This window comes from Alnus glutinosa, chromosome 1, assembly GCF_958979055.1.
Source record: "Alnus glutinosa chromosome 1, dhAlnGlut1.1, whole genome shotgun sequence".
Classification (NCBI taxonomy): domain Eukaryota; kingdom Viridiplantae; phylum Streptophyta; class Magnoliopsida; order Fagales; family Betulaceae; genus Alnus; species Alnus glutinosa.
The window spans coordinates 36830497-36856017 of NC_084886.1; the positions used below are offsets into that span (position 1 = coordinate 36830497).

General features: G+C 35.1%; 1 protein-coding gene and 2 non-coding genes across 3 annotated transcripts; 2 read left to right on the plus strand and 1 right to left on the minus strand.

Moving 5' to 3' along the window:
* Positions 1–12368: 12368 nt before the first annotated feature.
* Positions 12369–12442, plus strand: LOC133858999 (small nucleolar RNA R66). Its single transcript, XR_009898667.1, has one exon. It is a non-coding gene; the product is annotated as a small nucleolar RNA R66 (small nucleolar RNA).
* Positions 12443–12511: 69 nt separating this feature from the next.
* Positions 12512–12603, plus strand: LOC133859037 (small nucleolar RNA snoR118). The gene has a single exon (XR_009898703.1). It is a non-coding gene; the product is annotated as a small nucleolar RNA snoR118 (small nucleolar RNA).
* Positions 12604–15124: 2521 nt separating this feature from the next.
* Positions 15125–23337, minus strand: LOC133879771 (uncharacterized). Its single transcript, XM_062318550.1, has 16 exons — positions 22983–23337; positions 22261–22455; positions 22090–22164; positions 21809–21976; positions 21499–21662; positions 20365–20583; positions 19860–19986; positions 19198–19386; positions 18762–18848; positions 18438–18592; positions 17654–17773; positions 16514–16739; positions 16262–16321; positions 16012–16185; positions 15812–15921; positions 15125–15643 (listed from the first exon to the last, which is right to left on the minus strand). The coding sequence occupies exons 1-16, from the start codon at positions 23181–23183 to the stop codon at positions 15478–15480; spliced, it is 2436 nt and encodes an 811-aa protein (XP_062174534.1). The 5' UTR covers positions 23184–23337; the 3' UTR covers positions 15125–15477.
* Between the last annotated feature and the right edge of the window lie 2184 nt (positions 23338–25521).

Genomic DNA, 25521 nt, shown 5'->3' on the forward strand with positions numbered 1-25521 from the left:
AATCCAAAACGCACCCTAATAACCCTTCCCCCCACCACTAAATGTAGACGCCGAAGTCATAATAATAATCGGTGTTGACAATATATCTTTGGCCACTTTAGACAAAATATGATACTTCAAGGTATTTGTTTTCCACCATTCCAATGCACTAAATTCTCAACCCTTTTTAGGTATAAATAGACCATTTCAAGGCACTAAATTTCAAACCCTTCTCAGGTATGAATACATCATCCTCCAAATATATTTCTAAATTTGATTTAATAGGTTGCTGCACCGTATCTGCACTTTTGATGAATGACTCAGACATTTTTAAACCAATCTGAACACTTTCACCAACTGCATTGATTGCATAATTACATGAAGAACATCCATGATGATTGCTTAGAAGATTTTGTTCCACAAGATTTGAGTTATTTTCATTAACATACACATCATATATCTCATTTAAAATTCTTTTGACAAGTTCAATATTCTTAGTAGTTTCAACTCTTAATAGATATGATAGCAAAATCGTATCAACACTAGTTGAAACCTTGGGTCTAAAATTGCCATCGACAAATTGCACTCACCCCAATATTTATCAACTTGGCTTTCATTCTTTGTGTCATGGATTTGATGTAGTCATTTTCATCCCCACATTTCTTGGTTAGGACATCTTTCATTTGCAAAACTTCGAGAAGAAATAAGTTAGTTGTTGGATAGTTACTCCTCGATACAATCTTGGTTCTTGGTTGAAGACCCCCAAGAGTTCACACACAGTTTCAACTTTAGGCAATCCTCATGCTACAGAACCCAAGTAAATTGCCAATCATTGTATTCATAGATAGGAAAGTGTAGCAGTTAGTTATACGCCCAAAGTGAGCAACCGTCCCTACATACTACTTCCCAACAGGTGTGTTAGTACAAATGTGGTTGAACGGTTACATGTGGTTGAACGGTTACATGCCATATACATTTGTATATAACAATGCCTTGCGGCAGTTGCTTTAATAGAGAATATATGAGACAGAAAATGTCTCCGTGAAAAATCTGTGGCAGCATGTGTGTTTGCGTATATATCTCTTTGTTTTCTGAGTCTGTGGAAGGCACTTAGACCGTGAATAGTATGGGTATTGCTCTAGTAGTATACTCTACCACCGAAAAAAGAATTCAAGAACAAAGCACTTAGAACAACTACGTAAAATCAAATTCTTTTTGATACAGCAAAGGTATCGAATTATTTATTCCGCAATGTATGATTATATTTCTAACAGAAAGACTTCCCTAAACTCAAGAGTAGCTGCTAACATCAAATACGTGCTATTTCAATGAGTAGGTACATCCAAAAACAAATTATTAGAAGACAATTGAAAATTCTTTGCCATTTCAACAAATTTCATTAACCTTCTCTCCGATGCTACCAAGTCTTTAATACCGTCCTTGACACAATCAACAATCACACTAATCTCGCCAAGGCCATCTTGAACCATCAAATTAATTATATGTGCACAATGGCGCATATGAAACAACTTTCCCCAGACAATCATGGATTTTCTCATATTAAAAAAGACCTTAAGTGCCTTATTGTTACATCATTTGCCTTTATATTTTTTACGGTGATTGAACAAATTTTATTCTTAATACCTCAATCTCTAAGACATTTATGGAGTGCATAAGAAATAATATGTTCGAAGTGTGAATGCGAAATATTGCAGATGTTTAACACACGCCTCTATTTAAATGCCATTCAAAATCTATAAAATGACTTGTCACAACCATATTTGCAACTTTTTTACACAAATTCCACATATCAGTTGTGATGTTAACTTTGTGAACCCGATTGAACAAACGTTTCAATTTCTTTTTCTTTGATTCATAGGTGGCAAAGTAAAAACTTTTAGCAGTAGCTCAAGAAATTGTTTGCTAGTCCACTGTGCAAGCCTTCATCCACTTGCATAAAGAGAGACTCATGATAAAGGATCACAATATTTATCAAACTTGACTTTCATTCTTTGTGCCATGGATCTGATGTAATCAATTTCATCCCCACATTTCTTGGTTATGACATCTTTCATTCGCCAAACTTTAGGAAGCAATAAGGTAGTTGTTGGATAGTCACTAATGGACAATGGCGAAGCCAGAACTTGAGTTCAGAGGGGGCAGTAAAAATATAACTTGTAATTTAAGCAATAAGCATTATCTTCTAAAATGTTATATTCCAACCGATCAACATGTTATTTGAACCTATTTGGATTAAAATGAAACAAATATTTTTCTAAATTGTCTTGAGGTAAATCATAATTAAATGATTAACAATGTCGTTTTTGTAGATATGCTCTTCGATTTTGGTCTCTATCATTAGTATGGCAGTCATATATTTTTCTTCTTAAGTAAGGATCTACTGAGAAAGTTACTAATTTACCTCGATATGAGCTCGTTTAGAATTCGATTGGCATTCAATAGAATCATTGTTTTCCATAATCTCTAGTAACTATAATTATATATTTCATACAATTAAAATATATTAAAAAAATATATATACATATTCATCAACAATCAATTTAAAAGAACAATCTAAAATTTTAGATAGATAATTTTATTACTTAATAGTAAATTTAAAAATAAAAATTTAATTATATACCTAAAAATATTCAAAAATGTTGAAACCTTATTCCAATAACATCAAAACTCATATATTTTAATATTTGATTTAAAAATGTATTATATGAGTAACGAATTTAATGCTACTCAATCACTAAACAAACATAACTAAAACGTCTGGTGCTTTTTCTAAACCTTATTGGGGACCTCTGAGTTGGCAGATGATGGACTCAACAAAAGTAACAAAAACTTGAAACGCCTCGTAAACTGAAATGAGCCACCTCAGCCAACTTGAGAAGAAAGCCAGACCCACATATTAAACGCCTCATTTCACTAATTTGACATATAATTTAAACACATTGTTTTGGGCAAAAAATTAAAAGACATGAGAAGTCGTCTTCTTCCTTATTTTAACCTAAATATCTGAAAACAATAATAGTGAAATAGAAACACAAAGACGTTCTGTGTGAGTTTGAAAACGGCGTGTGTCTGATTGCATCTTAGTCCTTCTCGAAAATTGTCGATGCCCTTGATGAAGGGGTTGAGGGTGGGCAACCAGGGCATCAAGAGGACTTCTACTAAGGGTAAAAAATAATTTTAGGGGTTGAGGGGGGGTGTTTGACTCCTCTCAACCCTCTTTCCCTCCGCACTTGCTCATGGATACAACTTGGTTACTCTGTTGAAGACACCTAAGAGTTTATACACAATCTCAACTTTAGCTCAGTCCTTATGCGACGAAACCCAAGAAAATTGCCGATCATTGTATCCATACCTAGGGAATACCTGTCTAAACTCAAGAACAGCTACTAACATCAAATATGTGATATTCCAACAAGTAGGTACATCCACAAACAATTTATTAGAAGACAGTTGCAAATTCTTTTTTCATTTCAACAAGTTTCATTAACCTTCCTATTGATGCTACCAGGTATTTAATATTGTATGTAACACAATCAACAATCACACTAATCGTGCCAAGGCCATCTTGAAGCATCAAATTAGTTGTGCGCGCATAACAACGTATATAAAATAACTTTTCCCTCAACAATCAGTGATTTTCTCATATAAAAACATCTCTTAAGTGCCCCATTGCTACATCATTTGACTTTGCATTGTTTACGGTGATTGAACAAATTTTATTCTAAATACCACAGTCTCTAAAACATTTATAGAGTTCATCAACAATAATATGTCCGGAGAGTGGAAGCGAAATATTGCAGATGTTCAACACACACATATTTAAATTCTATTCAAAATCTAATAAAATACATGTCACAACCATATACAAAACTTTTTACATGAAGTCGACATGTTAATTGTGATATTAACTTTGTGAACCCAATTAAACAAAGATTTCAATTTCTTTTTCTTTGATTCATAGGTGGCAAAGCAAAATCTTTTAGCAGTAGCACGATATATTTTTTGCCAATACAGAGTGCAAGCCTTCATAAACTTGTTATCTAGCACATGCTCCACTTGTACAAAGGGATACATCATGATAAAGGATCACAATATTTGTGACAATCCATCAACTAACAATACCAACCCATAAGATAATCTTAGGATTAGACACAAAATTTACCAATTTAGAACATTTAGACAAAAACGAGGGTTTATGAATTTTACCTTGATTTCTCACTAAAATAAAACCCAATGTTTTGAGGTGATCAAGAACACTCCAAAACACACAATACTTCAAACCATTGTTGAAAACGTAGATCTTGCTTCGAGGATCACGTTTTTTGCGTTGGATTTGAGTTTAGAAGCTTCAATATACTAGGATCTAGGGTTTTGGGTCAAAACCCTAAGAGAGAGAAGAGAACTTGTGCAAGAGAAAGGAAGAAAACGAGAGGAATGAGCTGGAAATTGTCGTCTAGCAATTTTAAAAGAAACTTGTCTGAACACGTAAGTGGCCTGTCCGGACACGTGTATGAGAAATCGCAGATGTGAATTTTTTGTAAGGCCTGTTCATACACAAAAATGGTCCGTGTGGACACGCATGAAGTCTGGGACTTACTGGAAGTCCCGTTCACAGGCCCGTCCGGACACAGCAGCAGACATAGGGTTTTTGCCAAGTCCGTCCAGACACACACCAAGAACTGAACTCATTGACTAACCCGTTCAATCACAAAATCGGTCCGTTCGGACGCGTTACTCAGAAACTCTCTTCAAAGCATTTTCTAAGTGTTTTTCCTAATTTATCACTTAATTAGTTTAATTCATGTTTTTAACCCTTAAATAATTTATTGGACATTACAATATTTATCAAACTTGGCTTTCATTCTTTGTGCCATGGATTTGATGTAGTCATTTTCATCCCAACATATCTTGGTTAGGACGTCTTTCATTCACCAATCTTCAGGAATGAATAATTAGTTGTTGGATAGTTACTCCTGGATACAACTTGGTTACTCGGTTCAAGACCTCCAAAAGTTTACACACAATTTCAACTTTAGCCCAATCCTCATGTGACGAAACCCAAGTAAATTGTCAATCATTGTATCCATACCTAGGGAAGACCTCCCTAAGCTCAAGAGCAATTGTTAACATCAATGGGGTGTTTGGTAACAAACACCCCATTCCCCTCTTTTATTTTTACTTTTTCCAAAAAACAACCAACTTCAAAATATTCTAACTTTTTTCACTTTTTATATCACATGATTCACATCAATAATTTTTTATTATTATTCAAATAAAAAACTCAACTACAATTTTATTTTATTTTATTGTTTTACTTTTTTCATAGAAATTCTTTCTACTTTATATCATATCAATCATTTCTTACTACTACTCAAAAAAAAAAAAAAAAAATCAACTCAACAATCTTTACCAAATACCCCAAAATATGGACCATTTGTCACATGCAAAAGTGAGAGTAATGTATATGGAAGCTTGTTTTGGATCATTTCATCGGGGAAGATAGGGGCAATAATTTCGATAAAGTGCTTTAATTTCGCTGTCTCTTTATTTGGTTTGCCACTTGTTGGTCCACGCAAGCAAATGCATTCAAACTTTCGATTGACGTTTTGACTTATTTGGAAAAACCATAGACTTGCGTATTGTGATAGAGATTGCCTAATAAGGATAAAGATTGCCATTTCTCTACAGACTCCTAGTTTATTTTATTTTTTTTCCTTTTTCCTTTATTCCTTTATGTTTTGGGACCACAGTGCACAGGTCGCAATCCTATAGAGTTCATAATAAGTCAAGGTTATGGCTATGAGTTATGATTAATTTATATATATATTGGTAATAATTATCACGGGAAGCTCTAAGTCACTTTTTATACTACATAAAGCTAAATGCAATTATAAACAACCACCTATATATATATATATATATATATATATATATATATATATATATATATATATATATATATATATATTCACTAGCATTATTTATCTACGCCACATCTGCATTTGTGTCATTGTTCTTGTAAAAGCTTGTAACGACCTACCCCCAATGACACAATATTGTCCGCTTTTGGCTCCCCAAACCAGACTTCCCAGGAGGTCACCCATCCTGGGATTACTCTCGCAGAAGCACGCTTAACTGCGGAGTTCTGATAGGTTCATGACCCTCACGGCTTTAAAATGCGTTGTGTCATAGATGGTGTATTTATACATATAAGCACATCCTAATTCCCAGGCGATGTAGGACGTCACAAAGCTCCTTTAACAGGGTTGTCACATCCTTTGAGAGAGGTAACTCTCTCTCAGTTTGTTCATGATTTTTTTTAAAAAAAAAAAAAGAAAAAAAGAAAAAGAAATCAATTTATTCAGATCCAACAATAGCATAAGACATGTCACTTGAGCTTTTCCTCATTAAAAGGTTTCAAAAGATGCTTTGGTCACTCTATCACTCCCCAAATATGTGCTATTCCAACAAGTAGGTACATCCAAAAACAAATTTATTGGAAGACAATTGCAAATTCTTTGTCATTTCAACAAATTTCCTTAACCTTCCCTCAAATGCTACCAGGTATTTACTACCTTCCCTTGCACAATCAACAATCACACTGATCTCACCAAGGCTATCTTGAACCATCAAGTTAGCTATGTGTGCACAACAGTGCATATGAGACAACTTTCCCCCAACAATAAGGGATTTTCTCATATTAAAAAATCTCTTAAGTGCCTCATTGCTACATCATTTGCCTTTGCATTGTCTATGCTGATTGAACAAATTTTCTTCTCAATACCCTAGTCTCTAAAATATTTATGGAGTGCATCAGCAATAATATGTCCGGAGTGTAGAGGCAGAATACTGCAAAAGTTCAACACACGCCTATTTAAATGCCATTCAAAATCTATAAAATGACATGTGACAACCATATACGAAACTTTTTGACACGAAGTCCACTTGTTAGTTGTGATGTTAACTTTTAGGAACTTGATTCACCAAAGTTTTTAATTTCTTTATCTCTGATTCATAGGTGGCAAAGCAAAGACTCTTATGGCAGTGTAGTATGCAAGGTTTCATAAACTTCTTAAATAGCAGATGTTTCACTTGCATAAAGGGATACTCATGATAAAGGATCATGTGAGAACAAAGTTTGAACACTCATGTCTCACATTTGGAAGATAAGGAGTAACTAACATAGAGCAATTGGCTTACACTAGATGCTCATAGGTGCTAAGTTCCACATTGCTTAGTTACTATGTGAAACCGAACTTTATAAGATATTTTAGAAAAGCTCTAAATTTATTAGTCATTTAGGAGTGATAGCGCAGATGTGACTAATGTTTTTCCCTAGGTTGTTACAAAATTTCTCTCACCTTACTTCCGTTATAATTAAAATTTTAAATGGTGCTCACACCATTAACCTCACTAGCATCAACCATAGTAGATGTAGAACCCGATTTTTAATTTGGTGAATTTGCTCTTACACCATTTGCATTGGTTATTTCTAACACTACCTACCTCCACTTTAGAAAAATGATCACACAACAAAAGTCTTCTTCCTAGGCTTTCCTATATGTGCATTGTTTTGCGTGCCTTCTTCATTTGGAACCTCATTAGCGGCAGTATCTTGAACCTCGATAGTTTTTTCCGCAGTAGCACCATGGCTAATTTCAAAGAACCCTCCTTCTCATACTCTTCCTCCTCAATTGGGTCAAGCTCGTGCAAGTTACCCTCCATGTATTTTAATTATTAAATATCATATTAGGTATTATTAGGAGAAAATAAAAGAGCAAGTGTTAGAAACTTCAAACTTTAGTTGTAATCTGATTTTTTATTTATTTATTTATTTTTTCAAATCAGCCCAGATCACATCAAGTAGTAACTAGATAGAAAACAAATTAACTAAAATAAAATATATACATGGTGAACAATGTAACTAAAAAGATGAACAAGAACAATTCTAAATAGATAAATCAACACATATTGTCATATTTGATAACTATGAGTATTGATAAGTAGCAAGTTGAAGACTAAATAGGCATATTGAACAATTTTAATCGTGGTAAATAATTCTAAACATGGTGAGCTAAGCATGTTGAACATTCATTATGTGGGTTTGATAATCATGATCATTAATCATAAATAAAACACAACATTACTTTAATTGAAAAATAATCAGAGCATAAACTAGACAATATTAGGTTTGATAGTCTTTATTTAGAGCATAAAAAATAAAAAATAATCTAATAATTAAAAAAAAAAAAACAAAAGACTCAGAGCCAGTATCGAGTTTGTAACTGGTAGAATTAAAAACACAAAATCAAAGAGGTAGAGGCTAATCGACTAGCCCCTGAAAAATCATATCAACATTAACAATTTAACATAGTAACATTAGAATTTAGAAATACTGAAAAATAGCTACTAAGTGAAAGAAAAATAAAATGAACATCAAAACGTGAAAGGGTTATGAGTATTTGAAACATGGCTATTTTGTAGTCTTCTTCAACAATCAAGACTTAAGAGACATGCCCAGGGTGCGGGTTCTCTCTTCACTTTCAAAATGTTTTCTCTTCACCCTTCAAGAGGAAATGAACAAAAACAACAAAATCAATAGACGCAAAGCATAGTACTCGAGTAGCATATCAGTCATATCAAGGATCATGTTTGCCTCTGCCATTGGTGCATGTGAGGAAAGCATAAGACTACCACAAAATTTGGGATTTGGCGGCCCACAGCGAGATGGGATAGCCGATCTAGTGATCTAGTTAGAATTTGATAAAAATGGTTTTGAAAAATCTTATAGAAGGCTAGAAGCCATTCAATCAAATGGTTGAGTGGAAATCAAAGGCTAGATTTTGAACAAGAGGGAACGTGTAGTTGAGAAGGGAACAACTGCGTTAAATGCAGGCTTTAATTTTCTGAACCACTATGCTAATTGATCATAAATTCTCGTGTAAGAATTAAGGAAGAAATGACTGAGAAATGAGTTTTTTTTTTTTTTTTGTTATTTGATTTCCCCGCGTGTGGCGTGCGGCGTGCGGCGTGCCTTTCAATGTTTCAACTTTCAAGTTTCATAACTTAAAGTTTTGAAATTCTTTACCCTAGGCTACGCTCATATCACTATGGCTGTATATAGCTGAAATCGGTGCAACGTGTGATCCTAAGCGTTAATTATTATCATCAATTTCATGATTCAACTTACGTCATCGGATCATATTTATAAGAGTGCACTCATGGTCATTTCAAACACCACATAATTTCCAGAGCATGCTCTGCATTACAACTGTATCCCATTTTCCCTTCACGAACTGCTCTGATTCAACAATAAATAATTGAATGGCCCGATTAAAAATGAACAACGTGTTTTTTGGCCTCGGTAAGCATGAGCATCAAGCAGCCATGCTTGGAGAAAAATGTGACTATGTGAGTTTCTCCGCACACAATTAAGCTCCACATCGCCCAATGATCAATCATGGCCGTGGAATAAAAGATGTTATCTGGTGATTAAATGAAAATTGTCGGATCTTCATGCACTAATGGACATGCGGAACAAGAGATTATTTCCACACGAGTTTATGCGTTACAACTGTAATGCTCCATCATGCATCGAATGGTTCACATTTAATCAAACAAATCGGACGACATAAAATATACAATAAAATCTGCAACATTTAATCAAACAAATTGAACAGTTCACCATTCAATGCGTTCACATTTAATCAAACCACCACCTACTGTTAGATCGTTTAATTTTAACCCAATATACATTTAATCATAAAATGCATTATTTAGATCATTTTTGTAACCCACCATTCACCAATCACCATAATATGTTCAAACTTCAACGCATCTTTTTATCTAGGCACTCTTTTTTGTTTTTTTTTGTAAATGAAGGCAACTTATTGACATAATTAACTTATTCACTAAAAAAATAATTAATTTATTGAATTGGAAAAAGAAATATTAATTGGCTATAAATTATACTTAATCTATGAAATTAACTTATTAACTTAACAAAAAAAAATCTATTAATTGGCTATAAATTGTATATAAGCTATGAAATTTAGTTATTAACTTAATCAAAAAAATTAATATTTACATACTTAATATAGACCTAATGATGATATTATATGATCTAAGTATTATCATATGATCACGAACAAAAAAGTATTATAATTTGATCTCTAACGATAGAAAATTGTAACAATAGTCAATATAAATATTAACTAACATATTTTAAGTTAATAACATTCACAATGATAATTATTATATAATCATATGGTCCTAATCACTTAATTTAGGATTATATGAATCACATTACCATTGTATATGAATAATATGATTATGTTTCGGAATTGTCATTATATCATATGATTAATGTGAATTCATACTTACGTTTGTAATCTATATACCTAATTATTCTATCTAAGTATGAGTAAGAATTGCTAGATACTTAGAATCTTAATTCATACTTAATCATTGTATTAGTATGAATTTGTATACTTATATGACATTATGTGGCATAATTTATACTTGTGCTTAAATTCGTAAATATTATATATATATATATATATATATATAGAGAGAGAGAGAGAGAGAGAGAGAGAGAGAGAGAGAGAGAAAGAGAGTTATGAATTACGAATTATTTCATATCATATGACTTATGAGATTATCTATGGTAAGTGTGATCATTATGAGTTATAATTATCCTAATTCCTAAGTATCTAATAATAATACTTAGATCATATGATCATATTTGTATTAGGCTTGGCAATTCAGGTTGCCGTGTCAACCCATTTGATTGGCGTGTCAACCCATCGGGTTAGCGTGTCAACCCATTTAACTAATTTGGTAAAAAAATGTGTAATTATCGCGTCCTAAATATGTTATAAACGGGTTGATGGGTCATAAACGTGTCATAAACAGGTTGGTGGGTCATAAACGTGCCATAAACGGGTTGACGGATCATAAACGGGTTATAGCCTAAACCCAAACCCTATATATTCGTGTCGTATTCATGTCAGATTCGCGGGTCGTGTCAAAATTGCCAAGCCTAATTTGTATAATATATTGATTATATGATCATAACAAGGTTTTATTACTATATGATCATATGGTCCTATTATATTATATGAATAATATGATTAAGTATTTGAATTGTCATTAGATCATATGATTAAGTATTGATATTATTCACTTTTACTATTCAATATACATATAACCAATTAATTATTGCTACTTAATATATATTTTCAATTATTATTTGTTACTTAATAAATAATATATATATATATATATATATATATATATATATATATATATATATATATATATATAAACGTACATATTAATAAATATAGACGATTCAAGCCTAAACAAGCGAGTTGATCCTTATCCGAACAGATTTACGAACGTACATATTAATAAATATAGACGATTCAAGCCTAAACAAGCAAGTTGATCCTTATCCGAGCAGGTTTACGAACATTAACTGAGTCGAGTCGAGCTGAGTTTATACGAGTATTCATCGTTTAATATTCGAACTTAGTTTTGTGTTCACGAATAACCCATTTAATAATCAAGTTGAGCACAAGTTAAGTTTAGTCAAACCGAACCCGAATATACTCACAAATAGCTTGGCTCGTTTACATCCGCTGCACCATAGAATTCATTTTCAAAATATGTTTGATAATGGGTTTTTGTACTTATATATTAAAAAAAGAAAAATAATAATAATAATAATGGCTTTTTGTATTATTTTCAGTTTTCGAATCCAGAAATGTCCCGGACCTATTTCACAATGAATAGTGTGTTAATTTTATTTTCTCGGGTCCAAATACTCTTGTTGGGCTGTTCACTTTGGGTCAGACTTTGGGCCCTGTAATGAGACACCAAAATTTGTGCAAAAGCCCCAAAAGAGTTCGACCGATTCGTAATTTTACAGAAAAAGAAGGATTTTTTTTTTTTGCGAATCGGCGACGAAACCCATTTACCGAAACCCTAATTCAATGTCCCAGTATATAAACCCAACAACGCCATAGAGAGCCACACCCCTCTCTCTCTCTCTCTCTGTTTGCCTGTGTTTGTTTATAAGTCTTTCCTTGTAGCTGGTAAAGATGCCTCTTATTTGGATGCCTTTGATCTAATACCCATGGATTGATGGTGTTCTCTTCCAGTCTTATTGGATTAGGAGGCACAGTTTTGTGCAAGGGTGTTGAGTCACTTTGCCCTAGTATTGATCCCCAGGCACAGTGAATAACACCTTGCCAAATCCCCTTACAGAGTTTTATATTTTACAATCATCCTCTGTTTTTCGTTTTATTTTTTGATAATTATTTGTAGCTACTTTCGTAGCTTCTTAGATATTAGAACATGGGGGCTCCAATGATGGCATGAAATCTTTGAGAACTGATTGTCTAATCTGATGACAACTATAAGCATATCTTCTGAGGACGCCTTATTAATATTTGTTTCTTCTTTTACATGGGTTTTGTTTTGAAAATGATAATTTCATGTTATCTATGGAGATGATGAAATATGCACTGGGCTCTGAGCAGTTGAGATCAGCTGTTATATTTGATGGACAGTTGCAGCCTAGAAAGCTATATCTGATCTTTTCCTTTTTTTTCTTTTTTTTTTATATTCTCTAATTGAGTGTTGTTTGTACGTAAAGTTAGTCAACCGTGCTTCTTAAATATCAGTGTTTGGGGGTATACAGACTTTAAAGCGTTTATTAAAATGGAATTGAAAAATCCCAATTCAAGCTTTGGAAGCAAAGGCGTTCACCTTATTCACTCTGAATAGAGATGAGATGGTGAAGGTTGCTAATTTTTGTGACGATTAACGACTGAACACTTGATGTACAAAGAGTGCTGGAAAATAGAGGAAGATGGGTTTAAGTTTTGATGGTAAGATTCCTGGAAAAACGTTTTTCTTTGATTAGTCTTCAAACTAATTGCATAGACTAATAATTGCGTTATGGCACAAAATGAGGCTCATCTAAGACCTTGTCTTCCTTCCAAGGAGACCGAACAGACTAAGTGAGAGAATAGCCGAATCCAAATAGTTCAGGTTAAGTGTTAAACAACAACATATCAACATCCAATAGAAAAAATACAGAAATAACGAAAAAGACTTATAAAACAGTTTTGGCGTAGGACGAGGCAAAAGAAGGCGGCGAGATGATACTGTCCGGTGCGTGAGGCCCATGTGTCTGTTGTAGAGATCCACACACAGGCGTGTGGGTGTCAGATGTGGAGAAGTTGATGGCATTGGGAAGTTGGGAACTTGGGACTCCGAAGAGAGTAGTGGAGGGGCATGTGACAGGCTGAAACCGGAAGAGAAATGAAGATTTGACTTTAAAAAAACAAATGTTCAAAACTTCACAGATCTGGCATACGACGTGTTGGAGAAGGCAAAAGGCGAGGTGGATGATATGATCGGCAAGGGGGGAAGGCTGACATTGCGGTTTTATGAGGATGGAAGATAGATCGTCAACAAAGATGACAGATAGAGCCTCATAAGAAGTCGGCATAAAATTTCACTTTCGGAGAAAAAAGAAACTCAAAAAAGGAAATAGCAACAAGCAATAAAAGAGATGAGGGAAACCATTTTCCCTCACCGAGGGGAAGAGAGCGTTATTCAAAGAGAGAAAGAAAGTTTTTTCTCTCTTCACATAGAGTTTTGGTGGTGTTTAGGTAGATAATGAGACCAAAATTTTACTAGTGAAATAATCCTCTCAAAATCACCCTTAAAGTTTGATGTAATTGTTCATAGTTGTTAGAATGTATAATTTGATTTCAAATTTAATTCTAATTTTCTCGTTTTTAGGTAACCAGATTTGATTATATCTAAAGTTATAAATGAACAGAACTGTTCGTGAAGATACTCGGGCTTGGCTTGGCTTGATAAATCTAGGGTAGTAGCACAAAGGGCATTCGGAGAAGGCGGTAACTTTGGGGAATATGGATTTTGAAGAGTTTGAAGAAAAATATGGTATTTTCATCTACTTTCTTTTGTTGTTCTATACTAATGTGTCGGGTACAAATGGCTAAGTTTCTGCAACATCCTTAAAGAAATTATTTTCCTTTTGTATTGTAAACTTTATCAAAGAATAAGAACATACCATTTTTTCTAATCTTCTTGCATTTACTTGCACAATCTACAATTTATTATGAGTTTCTTCTGTTGAAGTCAAGTTTGTTTAGGGGTATGCTTTGCTTAGGAGTATGCATAGTTGTGATTGTTTTGGAGTCTTTGTACTAGCTGGAGTTGGTTTTAGGTTAGATTAGTCCAATAAGAAAATCATATATGATATGGTTTGAATTGCTAGAGGCTGTTTGTACTACGACCTTAAGTGGAGATGATTTGGAGATAGAAGAAACCCTAGCCTGTGAGAGAAGAAAAGTCGCCGGGATAGCGTCCCCCGAAACCCACTCACGAGGTCGCAAGGGATATCTCACCTCCCGACCCACTCCAAGAGACACCAAGGATGAGATTTTCCCACGACCCACTTGCAAATGGGGTTTTCCTCCATCCCCAATGACCATTTGACCGACCACCATTTTTTTTTTTTTGAAAAAAAATATTATTATTATTTAAAGAATATGTTGAGATGGCAAGAATGGACACATGGTGGCGTGTACGTGGCAAAGGTCTGTTAATTTTTTTTAACGGAATACGGACGAAATAAGTAAAACAATAAACGATAAAAGCACAAAGGTTGTTTCGGTTTCAAAACCCATGGAGTAGTTTGATAAAAATCCAAAGGACCAACTACAAAGGTATTTAATCCTTATATTAATTCATTATGATCATGACAAAGTTCTGCCTTGCTCAGATTTTTTCATTAAGTCATACCGTGCATCTTGTACAACTTTACCAGCGCATAGCACCTTCCACCTTCTATGTTTATTTAAGGATTAATAGAAAAAAGTTGTGCATTTTGAAAAATAGGAAAACAATTTTCCAATAATATTTTACGTAAAAACAAAAAGAGCATAAGTTTGTCTGACATGTACCCACTACTGTACATTCTTAGTTGTGTGTGGAAATCAATCCATGTTGGAAGAAAAGTGTTCAGTACAGGATAACTTTTTAAGAGACTAGAAATGCAGTTTTCCTGACCTGTAAAAGCTTGTTCGGAAGGTAAATAATTTGATTTGGTCAATTACTACATTGTCACAAAGCACAACCTTGTTTCCACTTCCACCCACAAAACCGTGAAACGCATACCCTGATACAACTGTAAAGAGCACCATCTGGCTTAAGGAAAGGCTGCATAGAATCTCTAGCGCTGGTAATAATTCCCAAAAACCAGTTACTGAAGAGACGTGGACTGCCCTGATCTGCTACTCACTGTGTGTACTAAAAAACCATAGAAATATGGCATGGTCAAAATTCTTGTCAGATTTTTATGAGTTTCAAATATGCATTTCTTCTTCTACATATATGAGCATCTGAGCTTTGAAAAATTGGTGTTTTTTAAAGTCAGCGCACGGGAGAGGAAAAGAATATGACAAGGAAGTATACAAAGAATCCAGCTATAAGAATGCCCCCATAGATGTATGTTTGGGAGGATTGCACGGGATATTTGAACTCAATTTCGCAGCACCTCATCTTTTCCCTTTCGCTGGCTAAGACATGATCTACATACCTGCATTTCAAACATGCCGAGGGTAATCATAAAATTTCAAAAAGAAGCTACTCAAATGGGTACTCAAGATATGTAATGGCACATTTGTCCAGAAGAAATAAATGAAAAAAAAAAAAAAAATAAATGGAATTTGATTGCCTACAGAAACTATTTTGCAGAATAACTTACTGCTGGGTAAACATGGAGCTCTGTAGAATTTGTGAACTGTTCAAATGTGCATCTTGTAACCGGTGATCATATAACAAGGAAGACAAATCTACAAGCTGTTCCTCAAGGCTCTGTGCATTTAATCACATAAAAGAGCAACATTTATTGATATTGAAGCTGTTAAAGAGAAGAGTTTTGAGTTTAGCTCATGAGTGTCTTACATCTAAGTACTTCTCTAAACGTTCAACTAATTCATGAGGGAAAGGTTCAGGCAGGTTAGTTGTTTTTCTGTAAAACTTCTCCACCCAGAGCTCAGTGGTTGACTTGTTCTTATTGCCCTTGACTGCTTCACCAAGTGGGGTTTTGAGGTAATCTGCAGCAAAAGCTTGGACAGCCTGTGCAGAATAGACAGGACTCTATATAAGCATCTAATAATGCAAATAAAAGATGGGTGAATGAAGATTAAATCACCTCTGAGGTATCACGGATCCTGTGAAGTGCAGAATCTACGCGTGCATATATTGTGTTCCTCTGCCAACAAGAGAACAAAGTGACTTCAGATAAATGTTATCCACAGTAATGTCAGAATAAAAAGACTAAAACTTTCTATTCACAATAACGACATCGATAATAACCGTATATCTATGATCATGATGCATCAATGACCCAAAGTCTCATAAATGATATTTATGGAGTATTTGGGTGCAATAAGATGGACCTTACCAATGCAACATCTTGAAGCATTTGACTAATTTGAGAAGTATTTGAGAATGGTCCGAACGGATGACAACCAGTAGCCCAAAGCCAATTCACAACTGGCCTCTCATGTACATGAGAAGCCTTCTCATATGGTGCACTCAACCCACCCACAACAGAAGCAAGCCCTGCCAATATATGGCGCTGTGCCTGTGATGGGATAGCATGCCTTCTCTCCGTTTCTGAAACGTAACTGTCCAACAAGAAAATTAATATTATGAGAACACCCACTTCTCAAAGGCAGAAATATACAATAGTTTAGCGAATGTTAGATCATAATGCAATGCTGACAAATTGGACATTGCGTTGTGCAAGGAATGAAAGCCTGCATGTTTGCATTCTCAGGAAACCTACAACTTATGTATCTGGATGGTGAACAGATAGCTGATTGTTGCCATTATTCCAATCTTGGTTCAATGACCCACGAACATAGTGACATTGAAAAGTTGAAACTCAGAGCTGAGGATGCATGAATAGCAGTAAGAGCTTCCACAATGTTGCTTGAAGGAAAAAGTATATCTATCAAACTGAAGGAAAAAGTACATATGTACAGACAGGCTAGAAAGTTGAACATGATTTATAGTCCAAATATTCAGCAGCAAATGAGCAATACATCCATTAAGAGTGTAGGTCAACCGAGGATCTTGAGATGAGTCATTGGCAAGAAAAGATTGATCAAAACCAGAGTTGAGTGCCTATGCTATGACAACCGACAGACTACTGTCACCACCAACGATGAGAAGCGAGATACTCGCCTGAAATGGTTTTGTAAAGGCAGCTTTAGGTAATTTTTTTAGGGGTTGGGGTTCAGCACAGACTGACATTGCTAAGTTAGAGGTCCTACAAAGAATGACTAAAAAGGACATGGTTGAGTTTCTAAAAAAGGGCTCGATGCCCTATAAATCAATGGATTATGCATTCCTAGATGGGGTAACACTTCATAATGAACCAGAGTTGACTATGGATTGCCATTTACCTGTACACATGGCCCCAAAGCGGGATGAGGTTATGGAATTTAACAAGATAGTTTTGGTCAATGACACTTTAATGACTACAACACCCCAACAGGATATAGTCAACAATGCAGCAAAGCTGGTAGCCACTCACCTCAGAGGTATCTTTTCACTTTGATGCTCAAGTACAATGACAACATCATTGCTTGTCCATATAAGACTTTCGTCTTCCATCATAAGTTGAGCATCCACATCAGCCAATGATAGCACAAAACTGCAAAAAAAAAAAATGAGCTCATCGCATTTAAATACCTCGTAAATCACTCTCATATCGAATAAAACAACAGACAGCATCAAAAAAATCATTAATTCAGAGTTTAAAAGAATTGTTTACAGCAATAACTGCAGATTAATTCTAAGCAGTCTGATATATTATATGTACTGATACAATTGCAATTAAAAAGGTGTCATGAACACCTAGCCATTGCCTTCAAATTTTCCCAACAATTTATTGAAGCTAAAATTTGTGAGATATTTAGAGTTGAGCCTTTAGAAGTCTGCAGCAACATGGCCAAGCAATTCTAGAGCTTCAAATTTTGGATCTTTTATAAAGAATTATTCTTTTTGATAAGTAATCGAAATATCATTTGATTTTAAATAAAGAATAATTAAAGACAAAGAGAACAGTTCCAATTTAGATTTACATCATTAACCACCATAGTCAACTATAAAATGAAGGACAACACTTTTGATGATTATGGCAAAACTTCAATGATCCTAGTTATGCTATTTTTGAACAGCTGTCTATGGATAAAACTTCAGCAAGAAGTGAGCAATACATCCTCAATAAAATTAGGATATATGTAGGAGATTGGAGATATACTATTGTGAAAATGCCGTAAAAATTATGACACTGCAAGAAAAGGAGGCATGCTCACACAGGAATGACTCTTGTTCCATAAGTCCGGTATAGATCCCCCTGTTTCTTTTCCGTTTTCTTTTTCTTCTTGCCTTGTTTTGAGTTGTAACTAGCCCAAAGAGGTTTATGCTTCAGTATGGAATCACTTGACCCCTCAGATTCATCCATCCAGTGCTGTGGGAAGCAAAATACATTTTACAGCAATAAAGATAAGAGGAGGGAACAAAGGCTTGGAATATGCTATGGACTTCTATATTAAAAGAAAGTCCATCAGAAAAGGCCAAATCTAATTCGCTTTTGACATTCCACACAATAATGAAAAATGCAGCGCCTTCCGACTAACCTGGCGGAGGAAAAATTTACTTGAAAGAGATGGATCAGCCACCTCAAGCAAACCTGCAGCAAGCACATCAGCAGATCGTTCCATCTCCTGAGATGAGAATTTTCAAGAAAAAATGTGAGATAGAATGCACAAATAGATATTGTCATTCAGAAACTCAACCACAAGCATTGTCATTATGTCAAGAAGAAAAAAGCTATTTAAATTTTTTTTGGCTATATCTGCCAAAAGTAAACTCTACATTTCTCTTGTACGAAAGTCATGACCAATGTACCTTACAAAGATGATGGGAGTTTGTTCTAATGACTAATAACTACAAACAAGTAAGAATACTATCGCCAATCTCCTAACAAGTGATAGATAATCGCATCATTCAATACTTAAATACCAGGTAATTTGAGAAATGGAGATATATTATAGTAACAAAGAAAATACCCACTTCTTTAAGAATGGCACCATCCAGATATGTCTTCGTATGAACATGGAAACGCCCATCCTTCTTTGTTTCTTGCAGGGAATGGCTTCGCATTGCTTTTGAAACAGCAATAGCCAACTTCTCATGGCGATGTAATGAATGTGAACCTCCAACTATAACTACTTCTTGTCCATCATGAACCATCTTCTTAACCTGAAAAGAAGAGAATATCAGATAAGAGAAACTTGACAAGTGTTTCTAGGTTTATCACAGAGTGATTGCAAAATTATAACACATTCAGGAGAAATTTTCTTAGAATCAACTTCAAAAATCACTGGTGAAGGAATCCGCATCACTTAAAAAAAAAAAAAAAAAAAAAAGAACGAAAGAAAGAAAGAAAGAAAGAAAATGCAATTGCCCATTGGAGCATGACCAGAGGCTCCACCTGACACCATTTCCGAAATCACCAGCTCACTCAGATTAACAAAACAGCCCTAGACACAAGCACTTTAGGCTAGCTACACGAGTGGCAAAGATAGTTCCTCCCTTGTCTCCAATCTAACAGTAGCCAATTGTCTAATAATTTCCCGAAAATTATTTATTTTATTTTTTATGAATATGATTTCCGGAAAAACTACCATAGAATGCAACATATAAGTCATGGGGAAGCATAAAGAACAACTCACCTCTGCCTCAATTGCTTCAATATTAATACTGTAATTGTGACCCTTGTCCATAATATTATATCGATTATGATTTTGCAGGACGATGATAGGTACAAGCAACCTCATTGCCAGATCAACAGTTTCAAACCTGAGTTTATAAAGGATAAACAAATGATCAGATTGGGAAAAAGATACAGCACACAGTAATAAGGTATAGTATTGAGGTACTTAATCAACTGCATACTAGGCATTCATAAGTCTGGCCTGATTTTAACATTCAAATCAATGTGGTGCATGTATCAATACTGTTCATGTGTAAAAAGCCAGCAAAATTTCAGTAGATGAGTGAAACAATGCACCGCATCAAGAATTTTTTTTATTTTATTTTTTTATAATTATTATTGGTAATTTGCCCATGCACCCGGTGGGGCTTGAACCCACGACCTCACCTTCCACCTTGCTACAAAGGGAGGAAGTACCATTTGAGCTAAAGCTCATTTGCCACATCAAGAAATAGAACAAGTACCTGACATCTGGAGCTATAACATGCTCAACTGTGGTTGATATCAAAGAGGCAAGTTGTCCAACAAATATATCATGGGAAGATTGACCACTAGCGGGACCTACACCTCTTGGAAGCATCACATGCTGTAAGCGTGGCAATGTTCTAGCACTAACACTCCCCTCTTCAGTCTCAATCTTTCCATAGGTGCATGGACCTGCTGAGAGGTCGACCACAACAAATCTGTATAGTATAGGCAGACAGTTAGACCCATATTAAACACAGCCTCACACACACGCACACACAGAGTGAGAGAGCGAGAGAGAAATGGAAAGGAGTAACTTACCGTTGTCCTCAAATACAATGAATAAACACTGAATTCAAGGCATAAATTAAGGGATTCAACGGTATTGATAATGAAATCATAATATGGTTTCATCGATCATTTCCTATATTTATCAGGTTATGTACATGAAGATTAACACTACTAGAGGAAAGAAAGGTTTGACAGTGTCAGCAACAATGAGTAACCATCCATAGAAACCACTATTGAACATCTCGATAACATCAGAGATGAATAGTGCCATGAATAAGTTTATAACTCAATGAACTAATACATTCACTCTAACATGACAACAGAATTGCCAGTGGTTGTAGCAGCAGCACTCCAACCACTGTTCCTGAATTCAAGCAATATCATTATCATTTTCCCAATAATTAATTACATAAAATTCATCTTACAATATATCCTTGCACTCTATGTCAAGCTAAATGAAATCCAATACATGGATCATAACTTTAGGATTTCAAGTAAAAAACCAACATGTAAAACCATCAATGATAAAACCATCAATGATAAAACCATATTCATCTGATCTGGTCAGGCTAGAACTTGATGATGAAACTTTGTGAGATATCAACCAACAAAAATATCAAAGAAGTTAGATACAGCTTATTCAATATGAAATATGGAATCGCTCTATACAGCTCAAATCCCTCAGACTGTCAGGCAACATAACAAACATATGTATCTGACAGCATTGAATATCTTCAGAAAATAAATCAACATTGTGCAGAGAGAGGATAGTAGGATATGAAAGCCTAATGGGATCAGTTTCGAGAGTGTCTCTTCCACGAACTATATTACATCAACTATACCTGCCAGAGCCAAGCCAAACTTGGGATGCTCCTCCACCATTATACCGATAACGATATATGTAGTCACCCTCTTGTTTTTTCATATCTTCTTCTGTTAGCTGGGTAACTTTGTCATACATTATATGTTCGAGATCAATTTCCTTATTCCTAGGATCCATTCTCACCTGCAAAAAAATATCAGCTCACAATTGATCACACAGCCATGAGCACAAGGAGAATAATAAACCATGAGGAAGAATAATCTTGATATCAAATGACTTTAATAAAAGACAAAACAAATAAATTAATAACAAATGACTAAAGGCTCTACCTTGTCGAAGTTGACGATAAATATTGCACTTGGCACAGGTCTATCCATCTCCGCAGCGGAATATCTAACATTGTCCATGTCAAATATGTACGAATATAGCTTCTCAAATACTGGTTCAACAGCTGTTGCATCTACCTCAAATAAAGGGACCTCCCTTCCAAAATCAGTCTAAAAGTTTTAAAAAATAATTTAGAATATTATCGAAGACAAATGATAAATATACTTCCTCAGAAACAAATATGAGCACTAGTAATTGATAAAATATTGTGTTGATTGGTCACCTCTCTTGCAGTTCCAGCAGTAACCATGGCCTCTTTCAGTGCCTTCTCGAGTGCTATAAGTTCCGGCTGTCCAGCCTGTAGTGTGAAAAATTAGAAACACAAAATATTAGAAATCTTGAAACAATGCAAAAGATGATAGTATCAGCGATCAAACGATTTTGTGAAGCTTACAGGGAATGCGTTATAAACAACATGATGCTCGATATCAAGATGCTCGCCGGTCTCTAAGCACAAGGGCCTATGGGACGGGAAGCTGACCCTCAGAAACTCTTCTAATTTGTGCGCATCTACTGTGTACCTATAGCCTCCGTCGCCATTAAAACCAATGAGGACTACATTTACTTCAAGTGGAACCTGGAACGGAACCTGCCCGACACTCGTATACATGAGCAAAACATTCATGAAGCAGTCACACACAATTTCAACTTTTAAAGTAAACACCTTCGTTAAAACAACAATCTCAACACTACCTCAAAAAAATCAACAATCTCAAAAATCACTATTTGTATATATATGAAATAGGGATTGAATAATCCATTAAATTGACTGAGGAAGTTTATGAAAATTATAGCCTTAGATAAATAACTTAATTTTTATAATTGTTACTGGAGTATGAGGGAGAAAAATAAACACTCAACTCAAGGGCACAAAATACAAGTAAATTATCTATCAGAAATCAGAAAAAACATGAAGAAAAAAAATCCAAATTGGAAGCGAAAATCGAAACATTCAAAATGCACAAACACAATCTACTTTTAAAATTAACAGTGAGTATTCCATTGAATCGAGCTGAGGAAATTTATGAAATCTCAATCTTTAGATAAATAAATTAATTTTTCATATTGTAAACCAGAAAAATTCGAAAAAACTAAAAATCGAAGCCAAATGAGTACCTCGGCGCGAGTATGGAGCAAGCGATGGACATCGGTTCGGACGGTATCTCTGACGTCGTGGAAGGCTCCGTGGTGCCACTGAGGATGTCCCGGATCTCTCCGAAATGCTTGCCGTGCTGCCGACTCAGATGGGATTACGAGTAGATTCAGAGCGAGGACTAAAGCGTATGCTAATGATAATAATGAGCTTTTCAGAGCCATGAGCGCTCTGAGAATTAGCCGCAAGTTTTTTTACGCAAATGGATATATATAGGATTTAAGTCGAATCCGTACTATTGGTTGGTCTTTGTCTTCTTTGACGTGCCTGAAAATGGTGATCGCCCCTCCAGCGCACACTGCGCACTACTGCAGCCTGCAGAGGGTTATTGAGCTCCGCTGGGGTGAATCATTGGAAGTTGTGGAGACTTAATCCTCAAAATGCCCCCACTTTTTGATAATAATTACCCAACTACGTGTTGGACTATTTTGGTATTTGGGTCGTGATTTCCTTTTACTACAAAATTAGACATTGTAAATAGATGTAATTACTTTTTCAGGATAATTGTACCGTTGGTCCTTGTGGTATTTCATAATTATTTTTTACTCCCTATGGTTTAAAAAATTACTGGGAGGTCCTCGTGGTATGCAAAAATTACAAATCGATCCCTGACGTCAAATTCTGTTAAATTTTTTAACAGATTCCGTCAAATGTCACGTCAGCGACACGTGTCGCCATCTTACAGTGGCACGTGTCCATCTTAATAAAAAAATATAAATTTATTAAAAATAAATAAAAATTCTTATTTTTTTTAAAAAAAAAATTCAAAAAAAAAATTCAAAAAAAAAAAAAAATGAACGGGTGGCTTGGCCACCCCCAGCCACTGGGTGTGGCCGCGTGCCACCCCCAGTGGCCGCAAGGAGTGGCGCGCGGCCACCCCCAAGCTACAGGGGGTGGCCTTCGGGCCACCCCAGGCAACTGGGGGTGGCGCGCGGCCAGCCCCAGTAGCTGGGGGCAGCCAGGCCACCCCCAAATGGGTGGCCAAGCCACCTGTTTAGTTTTTTTTTTTTTTGAAATTTTTTTTTTAAAAAAAAATAATAATAAGTATTTTTATTTATTTTTTAATAAATTTATATTTTTTTTATTAAGATGGACACGTGTCGCCATCGATGATGTGGCATTTGACAGAATCTGTTAAAAAATTTAACATAATTTGACGCCAGAGATCGATTTGTAATTATTGCATACCACGAGGACCTCCTAATAATTTTTTAAACCATAGGGAGTAAAAAATAATTATGGCATACCACAAGGACCAACGGTGCAATTTTTCCTACTTTTTCTTTTCATGAATTATCGGTTAGTGTCAGTGTCAGTATGCTATTCCAAACAGACACCTTTATAAAAAAAAGTATTAAACGACCATTTATATATCAAAACTCTCGATCTGTTAAAGAATTTAGTTAAATCTAAGGGAATATGATATTTTTATAAGTTAAATTTTATTTAAAAACAAAAATGCCCTCAAACAATAATTTAATAAAAAATATTAAACTTAATATATATAATAAAGACAAAAAGAAAAGAAAAAAAAAATGAGTATTTGCCGATGGCAACCACCCCCTTAGGGAGAGGCGGGTGGCTTGCAAGACCTCTCAATGGCGCCACTTTTAGGGTGGCTCGTGGCCACCCCGAAACCTGGGGTATCCCGCGAGCCACCTCAAATGAAACCCGGGAGTAGCTTGCGCGACCACCCCCTCCCCCTAAGGTGGCAACCACCCATTTTCTTTTTTTTTTTTTTTTTTTTATTATTATTTGTTTAATATTGAGGATATTTTGTATAATTTTTAATTTTAAGTTAGGGTATTTTAGTCTTTTCACAAATTTGACTAACAAAAGTGGGATTTTGGTATGTAAATGGTAGTTCAATGCTCTCTTTTGGCGAAGGAGTCAGTTCATAGTAGATGTTGACAATGACCGGTAGTTCATAGAGGGAAAATGTAATTACCCCTAGTAAATAAGAAAATGTTTGAGATAGTTGTGAGATTAAAAAAAAAAAATTGTAATTTTAAACATCAACCTTTTTTTATTATTATTTTTTATTTTGGATAATGAGTGTATGTAACTTTGTCCTAATTAATCTTGAGCACGTGTAGTCTCCTTCATCACACACACTAGATAATTACTAGACCACGTAAAAGCCTAGTGTGGTTCCAAAGAGACAATTGCCACTTTTTAAAGAGAGTAATGTTATTTAGTGTTACACCATCCCAATTGAATGTCAGTCAATCTACTAAGAAATATAATACGTTTAAAATCAATGGTTAATTTTCAGTGGTAAGAGTAATGTTAATTTAAAGAGCAAGCTTATCACTTCGTGTCAAATTTAAAATCCTTGAGTTCAAAAAGACTCCATTAGCCATAGAGAGCAAAACACTCTCTTCTCTCCCTTGAAAACAACCAATACACCCCATGGCTGCCAACGGACAACCCTCCATCGGGCGTGTTGCCTCCTCCTCCGTCTTTCGCCACTACTATGGGTCTCCTAAGGTGGTCTTCTCT

Excerpts from the sequence above, each read along its gene's own strand:
- LOC133879771 (XM_062318550.1), bottom strand. The coding sequence starts at position 23,183 with ATGGCTCTGAAAAGCTCATTATTATCATTAGCATACGCTTTAGTCCTC. Across the intron at positions 18,593-18,761 it reads GTAAATTTTTCCTCCGCCAG|CACTGGATGGATGAATCTGA; the intron begins GTTAGTCGGAAG and ends TGCTTCCCACAG. Across the intron at positions 17,774-18,437 it reads GGAACAAGAGTCATTCCTGT|TTTTGTGCTATCATTGGCTG; the intron begins GTGAGCATGCCT and ends TTTTTTTTGCAG.